The 14,330-nt window shown below is 35.1% G+C and overlaps 1 protein-coding gene across 1 annotated transcript in view; it reads left to right on the forward strand.

The window, feature by feature from the left end:
- The window catches only part of abcc10 (ATP-binding cassette, sub-family C (CFTR/MRP), member 10), a 56,247-nt gene extending 53,361 nt beyond the window's left edge, over positions 1 to 2,886 (forward strand). The window contains exon 21 of the mRNA XM_061984349.1: positions 1,359 to 2,886. Within this exon, the coding sequence (XP_061840333.1) occupies positions 1,359 to 1,500 (142 nt within the window). The 3' untranslated portion in view covers positions 1,501 to 2,886. The remainder of the gene's footprint in view (positions 1 to 1,358) is intronic.
- The last annotated feature ends 11,444 nt before the right edge of the window (positions 2,887 to 14,330 follow it).

Here is a 14,330-nt window from a genome sequence, read left to right on the forward strand (position 1 = left end):
GATGTGTGTTTCTGGACCTGTGTGTGTAAATACGTGTGTTTACATGCGTGTGTGTGAAAGTATCTTAGTCTTAATGTGTGTTTCTAGAGCTGTGTGTGTAAATACGTGTGTTTACATCCGTGTGTGTGAAAGTGTCTGTCTTAATGTGTGTTTCTTGACCTGTGTGTGTAAATGTGTGTGTTTACGTGTGTGTGTTTGAAAATATCTGTGTCTTAATGTGTGTTTCTTGACCTGTGTGTGTGTAAATGCGTGTTTACGTGCGTGTGTGTGAAAGTATATATGTCTTAATGTGTGTTTCTAGAGCTGTGTGTGTAAATACGTGTGTTTACGTGTGTGTGTGTGTGTGTGAAAGTATCTGTGAAAGTATCTGTGTCTTAATGTGTGTTTCTTGACCTGTGTGTGTAAATACGTGTTCACGTGCATGTGTGTGAAAGTATCTGTGTCTTAATGTGTGTTTCTTGATCTGTGTGTGTAAGTAAGTGTGTTTACGTGTGTGTGTATGTGTGTGTGTGAAAATATCTGTGTCTTAATGTGTGTTTCTTGACCAGTGTGTGTAAATATGTGTTTACGTGTGTGTGTGTGTGTGTGTGTGTGTGTGTGTGAAAGTATCTGTGTCTTAATGTGTGTGTAAATACGTGTTCACGTGCGTGTGTGTGAAAGTATCTGTGTCTTAATGTGTGTTTCTTGACCTGTGTGTGTAAATTTGTGTGTTTACGTGTGTGTGTATGTGTGTGTTTGAAAATATCTGTGTCTTAATGTGTTTCTTGACCTGTGTGTTTGTAAATACATGTGTTTACATGCGTGTGTGTGAAAGTATCTATGTCTTAATGTGTGTTTCTAGAGCTGTGTGTGTAAAGATGTGTGTTTACGTGCGTGTGTGTGAAAGTATCTGTGTCTTAATGTGTGTTTCTTGACCTGTGTGTGTAAATACGTGTTTATGTGCGTGTGTGTGAAAGTATCTGTGTCTTAATGTGTGTTTCTTGACCTGTGTGTGTAAAGATGTGTGTTTACGTGCGTGTGTGTGAAAGTATCTGTGTCTTAATGTGTGTTTCTTGACCTGTGTGTGTAAATACGTGTTTATGTGCGTGTGTGTGAAAGTATCTGTGTCTTAATGTGTGTTTCTTGACCTGTGTGTGTAAATATGTGTGTGCGTGTGAAAGTATCTGTGTCTTAATGTGTATTTATTGACCTGTGTGTGTAAATACGTGTGTTTTTGTGCATGTTTGTGAAAGTATCTGTGACTTAATGTGTGTTTATTGACCTGTGTGTGTGTTTGTGTAAAAGTGTGTTTTCTGATGTGTGTGTGTGTGTTTCTTGACAAGTCAATGTGTGTGTGTGTGTGTCCGTGTCCCCACCAGGTTGAACACCATCATGGACTGTGAGCGTGTGCTGGTGATGCATGCTGGGAAGGTGGTGGACTTTGACACCCCAGCAGCACTTTGCCAGAAGGACGACTCGGTTTTTGGTCAGCTCCTCAGTCAGGCGACGAAGGGACACTGACAGAATAGTGACAGAACAGGGTGTCTGTAACACGGCAGTAAAACGGCTGATCAAACAAAACAGAAGTCATGGTCAAGGACCCACTAGCTGCGCAAGCTAGGTCTCCAATCAGCTAAACAGACGGTGGCGTTTTGGTGAACTTACTGAGGAATTTGTGAAACGGACACAGACACGCGTAAAGATGTTAGCATATTAGCTCATGCTAACTACGCTCGCTTGATTACGTTGCGACAGCACGCACAAATATGCTTGAAAACACAACTACAGACATCACACACGGGGCGGTTTACGAAGTAAGAATTGTTTTAGTTACATTGTAAAACTTACAAACGTTGCTTGGAGTGACGAATGAAGGATCCGTACGAGTAGGAACGCTACGGACGGCAAGAAGAATCTACAGTTTTTACCGTGAATTACTGTAAATGGGAAAATAGTACCACTTTTTCTCACAAAATCTACAGTTTTTACAGTAAATGACTGTAAATGTGAAAACTGTACCACTGAATGAATAAATGAAGGTTTTTTTAATGGTCAAATTCCAATTTTTTGTTATCGTAAAAATTGTATTTATTTTTAAAATTAATGTTTACAGCGGGTGACTAACTTTGAACTCATAAGTCAAGCAAATAGTTTAGTTGGTATTCACAAAAAGTTTTGTGGGAATTTCCTAGTATTCGATTTCTAAAACATTTGAGTACACAAAGTGTGTATTTCTTTCAGTCAGAATGGAGTTGGAAAGAGAAAGTACTTCATGTTAATATTCCAGGGCACATGAAATGATGTGGTGGGTTCACATCTGGCCCCCGGGGCCTCGAGTTTGACATCAGCTTCAAGCACACCTGTGAAGTGAAAACCATTTCAGGTGACTACCTCTTGAAGCTCATGGAGAGAATGCCGAGAGTGTACAAAAGAGAAATCGGAGCAAAGGGTGGCTATTTTGAAGAAACTAGAATATAAAACATGTTTTCAGTTATTTCACCTTCTTGTGTTCATTCATAGTTTTGATGAGACAATGTAAGTAATCATGAAAATAAAGGAAAACATTGAATGAAAAGGTGTTTAACACTTTAGTGACTGAGACCATTTTGGGTCCCCAGGACCTTTAAAGTTCACCAAAACTTAGGGTAGCCCTCCATCCATCCATCTATTTTCTACCGCTTGTCCCTTTTAAGGTCGAGGGGGGTGCTAGAGCCTATTGGTTTTAAAAATGAAAAATAGCAAAATGGCCCCAGCATTCTTTCATTATTCAGTGTGTGGCCCCCACTGGAAACATTTTGAACTCATGTTTTGGCCATGAACACACACACACACACATTCTGGTATTTGTTACCTTCTTGAGTCCTCCGAAAAATGCCTACCTCTTTAGGACCACCCTTTCTAGATATATAAAGATGTGTATTTACAACATTAATAATATATACATACTATGCACATTTAAAAAGGTAAACTGCATTCGGGCGGAAGGCGAGGTACACCCTGGACAACTCGCGACCTCATCACAGGGCCAACACAGACAGACAGACAACATTCACACTCACACTTTGTTTGTGTAAATCATAAATAAAAACAGAACAGAATGATTTTCAACGCTCTGGGTGTTGTTGATAAAATGGCGTTGGCTTTGCATAGTAGAGTTTTAGCTTGCACTTACAGATGTAGCGACCGACTGTAGTTACTGACAGTGGTTTTCTGAAGTGTTCCTGAGCCCATGTGGTGATATCCTTTACACACCGATGTCGCTTTTTAATGCAGTACCGCCTGAGGGATTGAAGGTCGGTAATATCATCGCTCACATGCAGTGATTTCTCCAGATTCTCTGAACCCATCCATCCATCCATTTTCTACCGCGTATCCTTTTGGGATTGCGGGGGGGTACTGGAGCCTATCACAGCTGCCTTCAGGTGGAAGGCGGTGTACACCCTGGACAAGTCGCCATCTCATCGCAGGGCCAACATTCACACTCACATTCACACTTTGTGTAAATCATAAATAAAAACAGAATAGAATGGTTTGCAAACCCTTTTCAACGTTCTGGGTGTTGTTGATAAAATGCCGTTGGCTTTGCATAGTAGAGTTTTTAACTTGCCCTTGCAGATGTAGCGACGGACTGTAGTTACTGACAGTGGTTTTCTGAAGTGTTCCTGAGCCTATGTGGTTATATCCTTTACACACCGATGTCGCTTTTAGTTAATTTTTTTGTTTTGTTTTTGGTTTGTAATTGTTTTTTAATATTCATTATGTACTTCAAGTTATTACAATATGTCTCTATATAATTTTTTTTTTTTTTTTTTTAATTAATTTCAATTTCTTACACACACACACACACACACACACACACACACACAGACACACACACGTGTTATTACATATGTTGGCCAGAGGGGGAGCTCTTCATTTTTTGTATTTTTTTTTTTTTTTTTTTTTTACACACTTGTTATTTCATATGTTGACCAGAGGGGGAGCACTTTTAAAAGCGACACACAGTCAATTTGAAAAATCCCACCTTTTTGGGACCACCCTCATTTTGATAGATGTCACCAGCAGGGGTGCAAATGAGACATTGTCTATTAGATGCAATGTTACTGGGACCATGATTTATGTCATCACTTGTTCACACCTCCTCATATGGAAGATACTTTTCCTTGTTGGGTAGAAATACAAGAACACACACACACATTCTTGTATTTCTTACCTTATTGAGACCTCTGAAAATGCCTTCCTCTTTAGGACCACCCTTTCTAGATATATAAAGAACATTAATAATATATACATACTGTGCAAATATAAAAAAGGTAAGCTTTTTGTTATTGTTTTATTTATTTATTTTTTGTTTAATTGTTTTTTAATCTTCATTATTTACTTCAAGTTATTACAGTATGTCTCTATATACATATTTAGTTATTTTTTTAATAAATGTTGTCCAAAGGGGGAGCACTTGTCAAATGAGACATTCTCTATTAGATGCAATGGTTTTCCGTATTGGGACCATGATTTATGTCCTAACTTGCTCACACCTCCTCATATGGAAGCTACTTTTCCTTGTTGATGTCTCAAGAAGGGTACAAATACAAGAACACACACACACACACACACACACATTCTTGTATTTCTTACCTTCTTGAAACCTCCGAAAAATACCTACCTTTTTAGGACCACCCTTTCTAGATATATAAAGATTTGTATTTACAACATTAATAATATATACATACTATGCAAATATGAAAAAGGTAAGCTTTTAATATTTTTTTTTTTTTTTTTTGATTTGTAATTGGTTTTTAATCCTCATTATTTACTTCAAGTTATTACAGTATATCTCTATATACAATTTTTTTTTTTTTTTTTTTTACACACTTGTTATTTCATATGTTAAAACCGACACACAGTCCATTTGAAAAATCCCTCCTTTTTGGGATCACCCTCATTTTGATAGATTTTCCCCACCAGGGGGTGCCAATGAGACATTCCCTATTAGATGCAATGTTATTGGGACCATGATTTATGTCCTAACTTGCTCACACCTCCTCATGTGGAAGCTACTTTTCCTTGTTGATGTCTCAAGAAGGGTACAAATACAAGAACACACACACACACACACACACACACATTCTTGTATTTCTTACCTTCTTGAAACCTCCGAAAAATACCTACCTTTTTAGGACCACCCTTTCTAGATATATAAAGATTTGTATTTACAACATTAATAATATATACATACTATGCAAATATGAAAAAGGTAAGCTTTTAATATTTTTTTTTTTTTTTTTTTGATTTGTAATTGGTTTTTAATCCTCATTATTTACTTCAAGTTATTACAGTATATCTCTATATACAATTTTTTTTTTTTTTTTTTTTTTTTTTTTTACACACTTGTTATTTCATATGTTAAAACCGACACACAGTCCATTTGAAAAATCCCTCCTTTTTGGGATCACCCTCATTTTGATAGATTTCCCCACCAGGGGGTGCAAATGAGACATTCTCTATTAGATGCAATGTTATTGGGACCATGATTTATGTCATCACTTGCTCACACCTCCTCATATGGAAGATACTTTTCCTGGTTGATGTCTCAAGAAGGGTAGAAATCCAAGAACACACACACACACCCATTCTTGTATTTGTTACCTTCTTGAGACCTCTGAAAAATACCTACCTCTTTAGGACCACCCTTTCTAGATATATAAAGATTTGTATTTACAACATTAATAATAATAACATACTGTGCAAATATAAAAAAGGTAAGCTTTTAGTTATTTTTTGTTTGTAATTGTTTTTTAATCTTCATTATTTACTTCAAGTTATTACAGTATGTCTCTATATACATTTTTTTTTTTTTTTTTAATTAATTTTGGCCAAAGGGGGCGCATTTCAATATTTTACACACACTTGTTATTTCATATGTTGACCAGAGGGGGAGCACTTGTCAAATGAGACATTTTCTATTAAATGCAATGGTTTTCCTTATTGGGACCATGATTTATGTCCGAACTTGTTAATTAATTTTGGCCAAAGGGGGGCGCATTTCAATATTTTACACACACTTGTTATTTCATATGTTGACCAGAGGGGGAGCACTTGTCAAATGAGACATTTTCTATTAAATGCAATGGTTTTCCTTATTGGGACCATGATTTATGTCCGAACTTGTTAATTAATTTTGGCCAAAGGGGGGCGCATTTCAATATTTTACACACACTTGTTTAATTAATTGTTAGCTTTACTAAGTTTGCCGCAAATAAATGACGTTCCTGCATGACATTCTCAATTCAAAAGTGTGATTAATGTAATAAAAATATAAATGTATAAACAAATATATGGTTATTTTTTGTTTGTAATTGTTTTTTAATCTTCATTATTTACTTCAAGTTATTACAGTATGTCTCTATATACATATATTTTTTATTTTTTTTTTTTAATTAATTTTGGCCAAAGGGGGCGCATTTCAATATTTTACACACACTTGTTATTTCATATGTTGACCAGAGGGGGAGCACTTGTCAAATGAGACATTTTCTATTAAATGCAATGGTTTTCCTTATTGGGACCATGATTTATGTCCGAACTTGTTAATTAATTGTGGCCAAAGGGGGGGCGCATTTCAATATTTTACACACACTTGTTATTTCATATGTTGACCAGAGGGGGAGCACTTGTCAAATGAGACATTTTCTATTAAATGCAATGGTTTTCCTTATTGGGACCATGATTTATGTCCGAACTTGTTAATTAATTTTGGCCAAAGGGGGGCGCATTTCAATATTTTACACACACTTGTTATTTCATATGTTGACCAGAGGGGGAGCACTTGTCAAATGAGACATTTTCTATTAAATGCAATGGTTTTCCTTATTGGGACCATGATTTATGTCCGAACTTGTTAATTAATTTTGGCCAAAGGGGGGCGCATTTCAATATTTTACACACACTTGTTATTTCATATGTTGACCAGAGGGGGAGCACTTGTCAAATGAGACATTTTCTATTAAATGCAATGGTTTTCCTTATTGGGACCATGATTTATGTCCTAACTTGTTAATTAATTTTGGCCAAAGGGGGCGCATTTCAATATTTTACACACACTTGTTATTTCATATGTTGACCAGAGGGGGAGCACTTGTCAAATGAGACATTTTCTATTAAATGCAATGGTTTTCCTTATTGGGACCATGATTTATGTCCGAACTTGTTAATTAATTTTGGCCAAAGGGGGGCGCATTTCAATATTTTACACACACTTGTTTAATTAATTGTTAGCTTTACTAAGTTTGCCGCAAATAAATGACGTTCCTGCATGACATTCTCAATTCAAAAGTGTGATTAATGTAATAAAAATATAAATGTATAAACAAATATATGGTTATTTTTTGTTTGTAATTGTTTTTTAATCTTCATTATTTACTTCAAGTTATTACAGTATGTCTCTATATACATATATTTTTTATTTTTTTTTTTTAATTAATTTTGGCCAAAGGGGGCGCATTTCAATATTTTACACACACTTGTTATTTCATATGTTGACCAGAGGGGGAGCACTTGTCAAATGAGACATTTTCTATTAAATGCAATGGTTTTCCTTATTGGGACCATGATTTATGTCCGAACTTGTTAATTAATTGTGGCCAAAGGGGGGCGCATTTCAATATTTTACACACACTTGTTTAATTAATTGTTAGCTTTACTAAGTTTGCCGCAAATAAATGACGTTCCTGCATGACATTCTCAATTCAAAAGTGTGATTAATGTAATAAAAATATAAATGTATAAACAAATATATGGTTATTTTTTGTTTGTAATTGTTTTTTAATCTTCATTATTTACTTCAAGTTATTACAGTATGTCTCTATATACATATATTTTTTATTTTTTTTTTTTAATTAATTTTGGCCAAAGGGGGCGCATTTCAATATTTTACACACACTTGTTATTTCATATGTTGACCAGAGGGGGAGCACTTGTCAAATGAGACATTTTCTATTAAATGCAATGGTTTTCCTTATTGGGACCATGATTTATGTCCGAACTTGTTAATTAATTGTGGCCAAAGGGGGGGCGCATTTCAATATTTTACACACACTTGTTATTTCATATGTTGACCAGAGGGGGAGCACTTGTCAAATGAGACATTTTCTATTAAATGCAATGGTTTTCCTTATTGGGACCATGATTTATGTCCGAACTTGTTAATTAATTTTGGCCAAAGGGGGGCGCATTTCAATATTTTACACACACTTGTTATTTCATATGTTGACCAGAGGGGGAGCACTTGTCAAATGAGACATTTTCTATTAAATGCAATGGTTTTCCTTATTGGGACCATGATTTATGTCCGAACTTGTTAATTAATTTTGGCCAAAGGGGGGCGCATTTCAATATTTTACACACACTTGTTATTTCATATGTTGACCAGAGGGGGAGCACTTGTCAAATGAGACATTTTCTATTAAATGCAATGGTTTTCCTTATTGGGACCATGATTTATGTCCTAACTTGTTAATTAATTTTGGCCAAAGGGGGCGCATTTCAATATTTTACACACACTTATTTAATTAATTGTTAGCTTTACTAAGTTTGCCGCAAATAAATGACGTTCCTGCATGACATTCTCAATTCAAAAGTGTGATTAATGTAATAAAAATATAAATGTATAAACAAATATATGGTTATTTTTTGTTTGTAATTGTTTTTTAATCTTCATTATTTACTTCAAGTTATTACAGTATGTCTCTATATACATATATTTTTTTTTATTATTTTTTTATTAATTTTGGCCAAAGGGGGCGCATTTCAATATTTTACACACACTTGTTATTTCATATGTTGACCAGAGGGGGAGCACTTGTCAAATGAGACATTTTCTATTAAATGCAATGGTTTTCCTTATTGGGACCATGATTTATGTCCTAACTTGTTAATTAATTTTGGCCAAAGGGGGGCGCATTTCAATATTTTACACACACTTGTTATTTCATATGTTGACCAGAGGGGGAGCACTTGTCAAATGAGACATTTTCTATTAAATGCAATGGTTTTCCTTATTGGGACCATGATTTATGTCCTAACTTGTTAATTAATTGTGGCCAAAGGGGGGCGCATTTCAATATTTTACACACACTTGTTATTTCATTAAGTGTTAGCTTTACTAAAGTTTGCCGCAAATAAATGACGTTCCTGCATGACATTCTCAATTCAAAAGTGTGATTAATGTAATAAAAATATAAATGTATAAACAAATATATGGTTATTTTTTGTTTGTAATTGTTTTTTAATCTTCATTATTTACTTCAAGTTATTACAGTATGTCTCTATATACATATATATATTTTTTTTTTTTTTAAATTAATTTTGGCCAAAGGGGGCGCATTTCAATATTTTACACACACTTGTTATTTCATATGTTGACCAGAGGGGGAGCACTTGTCAAATGAGACATTTTCTATTAAATGCAGTGGTTTTCCTTATTGGGACCATGATTTATGTCCTAACTTGTTAATTAATTTTGGCCAAAGGGGGGCGCATTTCAATATTTTACACACACTTGTTATTTCATATGTTGACCACTTGTCAAATGAGACATTTTCTATTAAATGCAATGGTTTTCCTTATTGGGACCATGATTTATGTCCGAACTTGTTAATTAATTTTGGCCAAAGGGGGGCGCATTTCAATATTTTACACACACTTGTTATTTCATATGTTGACCAGAGGGGGAGCACTTGTCAAATGAGACATTTTCTATTAAATGCAATGGTTTTCCTTATTGGGACCATGATTTATGTCCGAACTTGTTAATTAATTTTGGCCAAAGGGGGGCGCATTTCAATATTTTACACACACTTGTTATTTCATATGTTGACCAGAGGGGGAGCACTTGTCAAATGAGACATTTTCTATTAAATGCAATGGTTTTCCTTATTGGGACCATGATTTATGTCCGAACTTGTTAATTAATTTTGGCCAAAGGGGGGCGCATTTCAATATTTTACACACACTTGTTATTTCATATGTTGACCAGAGGGGGAGCACTTGTCAAATGAGACATTTTCTATTAAATGCAATGGTTTTCCTTATTGGGACCATGATTTATGTCCTAACTTGTTAATTAATTTTGGCCAAAGGGGGGGGCGCATTTCAATATTTTACACACACTTGTTATTTCATATGTTGACCAGAGGGGGAGCACTTGTCAAATGAGACATTTTCTATTAAATGCAATGGTTTTCCTTATTGGGACCATGATTTATGTCCTAACTTGTTAATTAATTTTGGCCAAAGGGGGGCGCATTTCAATATTTTACACACACTTGTTATTTCATTAAGTGTTAGCTTTACTAAAGTTTGCCGCAAATAAATGACGTTCCTGCACGACATTCTCAATTCAAAAGTGTGATTAATGTAATAAAAATATAAATGTATAAACAAATATATGGTTATTTTTTGTTTGTAATTGTTTTTTAATCTTCATTATTTACTTCAAGTTATTACAGTATGTCTCTATATACATATTTTTATTTTTATTTTTTTTAATTAATTTTGGCCAGAGGGGGCGCATTTCAATATTTTACACACACTTGTTATTTCATATGTTGACCAGAGGGGGAGCACTTGTCAAATGAGACATTTTCTATTAAATTCAATGGTTTTCCTTATTGGGACCATGATTTATGTCCGAACTTGTTAATTAATTTTGGCCAAAGGGGGGCGCATTTCAATATTTTACACACACTTGTTATTTCATATGTTGACCAGAGGGGGAGCACTTGTCAAATGAGACATTTTCTATTAAATGCAATGGTTTTCCTTATTGGGACCATGATTTATGTCCGAACTTGTTAATTAATTTTGGCCAAAGGGGGGGCGCATTTCAATATTTTACACACACTTGTTATTTCATATGTTGACCAGAGGGGGAGCACTTGTCAAATGAGACATTTTCTATTAAATGCAATGGTTTTCCTTATTGGGACCATGATTTATGTCCGAACTTGTTAATTAATTTTGGCCAAAGGGGGGCGCATTTCAATATTTTACACACACTTGTTATTTCATATGTTGACCAGAGGGGGAGCACTTGTCAAATTAGACATTTTCTATTAAATGCAATGGTTTTCCTTATTGGGACCATGATTTATGTCCGAACTTGTTAATTAATTTTGGCCAAAGGGGGGCGCATTTCAATATTTTACACACACTTGTTATTTCATATGTTGAACAGAGGGGGGGCACTTGTCAAATGAGACATTTTCTATCAAATGCAATGGTTTTCCTTATTGGGACCATGATTTATGTCCTAACTTGTTAATTAATTTTGGCCAAAGGGGGGGCGCATTTCAATATTTTACACACACTTGTTATTTCATATGTTGAACAGAGGGGGGGCACTTGTCAAATGAGACATTTTCTATCAAATGCAATGGTTTTCCTTATTGGGACCATGATTTATGTCCTAACTTGTTAATTAATTTTGGCCAAAGGGGGGCGCATTTCAATATTTTACACACACTTGTTATTTCATATGTTGAACAGAGGGGGGGCACTTGTCAAATGAGACATTTTCTATCAAATGCAATGGTTTTCCTTATTGGGACCATGATTTATGTCCTAACTTGTTAATTAATTTTGGCCAAAGGGGGGCGCATTTCAATATTTTACACACACTTGTTATTTCATATGTTGACCAGAGGGGGAGCACTTGTCAAATGAGACATTTTCTATTAAATGCAATGGTTTTCCTTATTGGGACCATGATTTATGTCCGAACTTGTTAATTAATTTTGGCCAAAGGGGGGCGCATTTCAATATTTTACACACACTTGTTATTTCATATGTTGACCAGAGGGGGAGCACTTGTCAAATGAGACATTTTCTATTAAATGCAATGGTTTTCCTTATTGGGACCATGATTTATGTCCTAACTTGTTAATTAATTGTGGCCAAAGGGGGCGCATTTCAATATTTTACACACACTTGTTATTTCATATGTTGACCAGAGGGGGAGCACTTGTCAAATGAGACATTTTCTATTAAATGCAATGGTTTTCCTTATTGGGACCATGATTTATGTCCTAACTTGTTAATTAATTTTGGCCAAAGGGGGGGCGCATTTCAATATTTTACACACACTTGTTATTTCATATGTTGACCAGAGGGGGAGCACTTGTCAAATGAGACATTTTCTATTAAATGCAATGGTTTTCCTTATTGGGACCATGATTTATGTCCGAACTTGTTAATTAATTTTGGCCAAAGGGGGGCGCATTTCAATATTTTACACACACTTGTTATTTCATATGTTGACCAGAGGGGGAGCACTTGTCAAATGAGACATTTTCTATTAAATGCAATGGTTTTCCTTATTGGGACCATGATTTATGTCCTAACTTGTTAATTAATTGTGGCCAAAGGGGGCGCATTTCAATATTTTACACACACTTGTTATTTCATATGTTGACCAGAGGGGGAGCACTTGTCAAATGAGACATTTTCTATTAAATGCAATGGTTTTCCTTATTGGGACCATGATTTATGTCCTAACTTGTTAATTAATTTTGGCCAAAGGGGGGGCGCATTTCAATATTTTACACACACTTGTTATTTCATATGTTGACCAGAGGGGGAGCACTTGTCAAATGAGACATTTTCTATTAAATGCAATGGTTTTCCTTATTGGGACCATGATTTATGTCCGAACTTGTTAATTAATTTTGGCCAAAGGGGGGCGCATTTCAATATTTTACACACACTTGTTATTTCATTAAGTGTTAGCTTTACTAAAGTTTGCCGCAAATAAATGACGTTCCTGCACGACATTCTCAATTCAAAAGTGTGATTAATGTAATAAAAATATAAATGTATAAACAAATATATGGTTATTTTTTGTTTGTAATTGTTTTTTAATCTTCATTATTTACTTCAAGTTATTACAGTATGTCTCTATATACATATATATTTTTTTATTTTTTTTAATTAATTTTGGCCAAAGGGGGCGCATTTCAATATTTTACACATACTTGTTATTTCATATGTTGACCAGAGGGGGAGCACTTGTCAAATGAGACATTTTCTATTAAATGCAATGGTTTTCCTTATTGGGACCATGATTTATGTCCGAACTTGTTAATTAATTTTGGCCAAAGGGGGGCGCATTTCAATATTTTACACACACTTGTTATTTCATATGTTGACCAGAGGGGGAGCACTTGTCAAATGAGACATTTTCTATTAAATGCAATGGTTTTCCTTATTGGGACCATGATTTATGTCCTAACTTGTTAATTAATTTTGGCCAAAGGGGGGCGCATTTCAATATTTTACACACACTTGTTATTTCATATGTTGACCAGAGGGGGAGCACTTGTCAAATGAGACATTTTCTATTAAATGCAATGGTTTTCCTTATTGGGACCATGATTTATGTCCGAACTTGTTAATTAATTTTGGCCAAAGGGGGGCGCATTTCAATATTTTACACACACTTGTTATTTCATATGTTGACCAGAGGGGGAGCACTTGTCAAATGAGACATTTTCTATTAAATGCAATGGTTTTCCTTATTGGGACCATGATTTATGTCCGAACTTGTTAATTAATTTTGGCCAAAGGGGGGCGCATTTCAATATTTTACACACACTTGTTATTTCATATGTTGACCAGAGGGGGAGCACTTGTCAAATGAGACATTTTCTATTAAATGCAATGGTTTTCCTTATTGGGACCATGATTTATGTCCGAACTTGTTAATTAATTTTGGCCAAAGGGGGGCGCATTTCAATATTTTACACACACTTGTTATTTCATATGTTGACCAGAGGGGGAGCACTTGTCAAATGAGACATTTTCTATTAAATGCAATGGTTTTCCTTATTGGGACCATGATTTATGTCCGAACTTGTTAATTAATTTTGGCCAAAGGGGGGCGCATTTCAATATTTTACACACACTTGTTATTTCATATGTTGACCAGAGGGGGAGCACTTGTCAAATGAGACATTTTCTATTAAATGCAATGGTTTTCCTTATTGGGACCATGATTTATGTCCGAACTTGTTAATTAATTTTGGCCAAAGGGGGGCGCATTTCAATATTTTACACACACTTGTTATTTCATATGTTGACCAGAGGGGGAGCACTTGTCAAATGAGACATTTTCTATTAAATGCAATGGTTTTCCTTATTGGGACCATGATTTATGTCCGAACTTGTTAATTAATTTTGGCCAAAGGGGGGCGCATTTCAATATTTTACACACACTTGTTATTTCATATGTTGACCAGAGGGGGAGCACTTGTCAAATGAGACATTTTCTATTAAATGCAATGGTTTTCCTTATTGGG

The sequence above is a fragment of the Nerophis lumbriciformis genome, linkage group LG25 (genome assembly GCF_033978685.3).
Source record: "Nerophis lumbriciformis linkage group LG25, RoL_Nlum_v2.1, whole genome shotgun sequence".
Taxonomy (NCBI): domain Eukaryota; kingdom Metazoa; phylum Chordata; class Actinopteri; order Syngnathiformes; family Syngnathidae; genus Nerophis; species Nerophis lumbriciformis.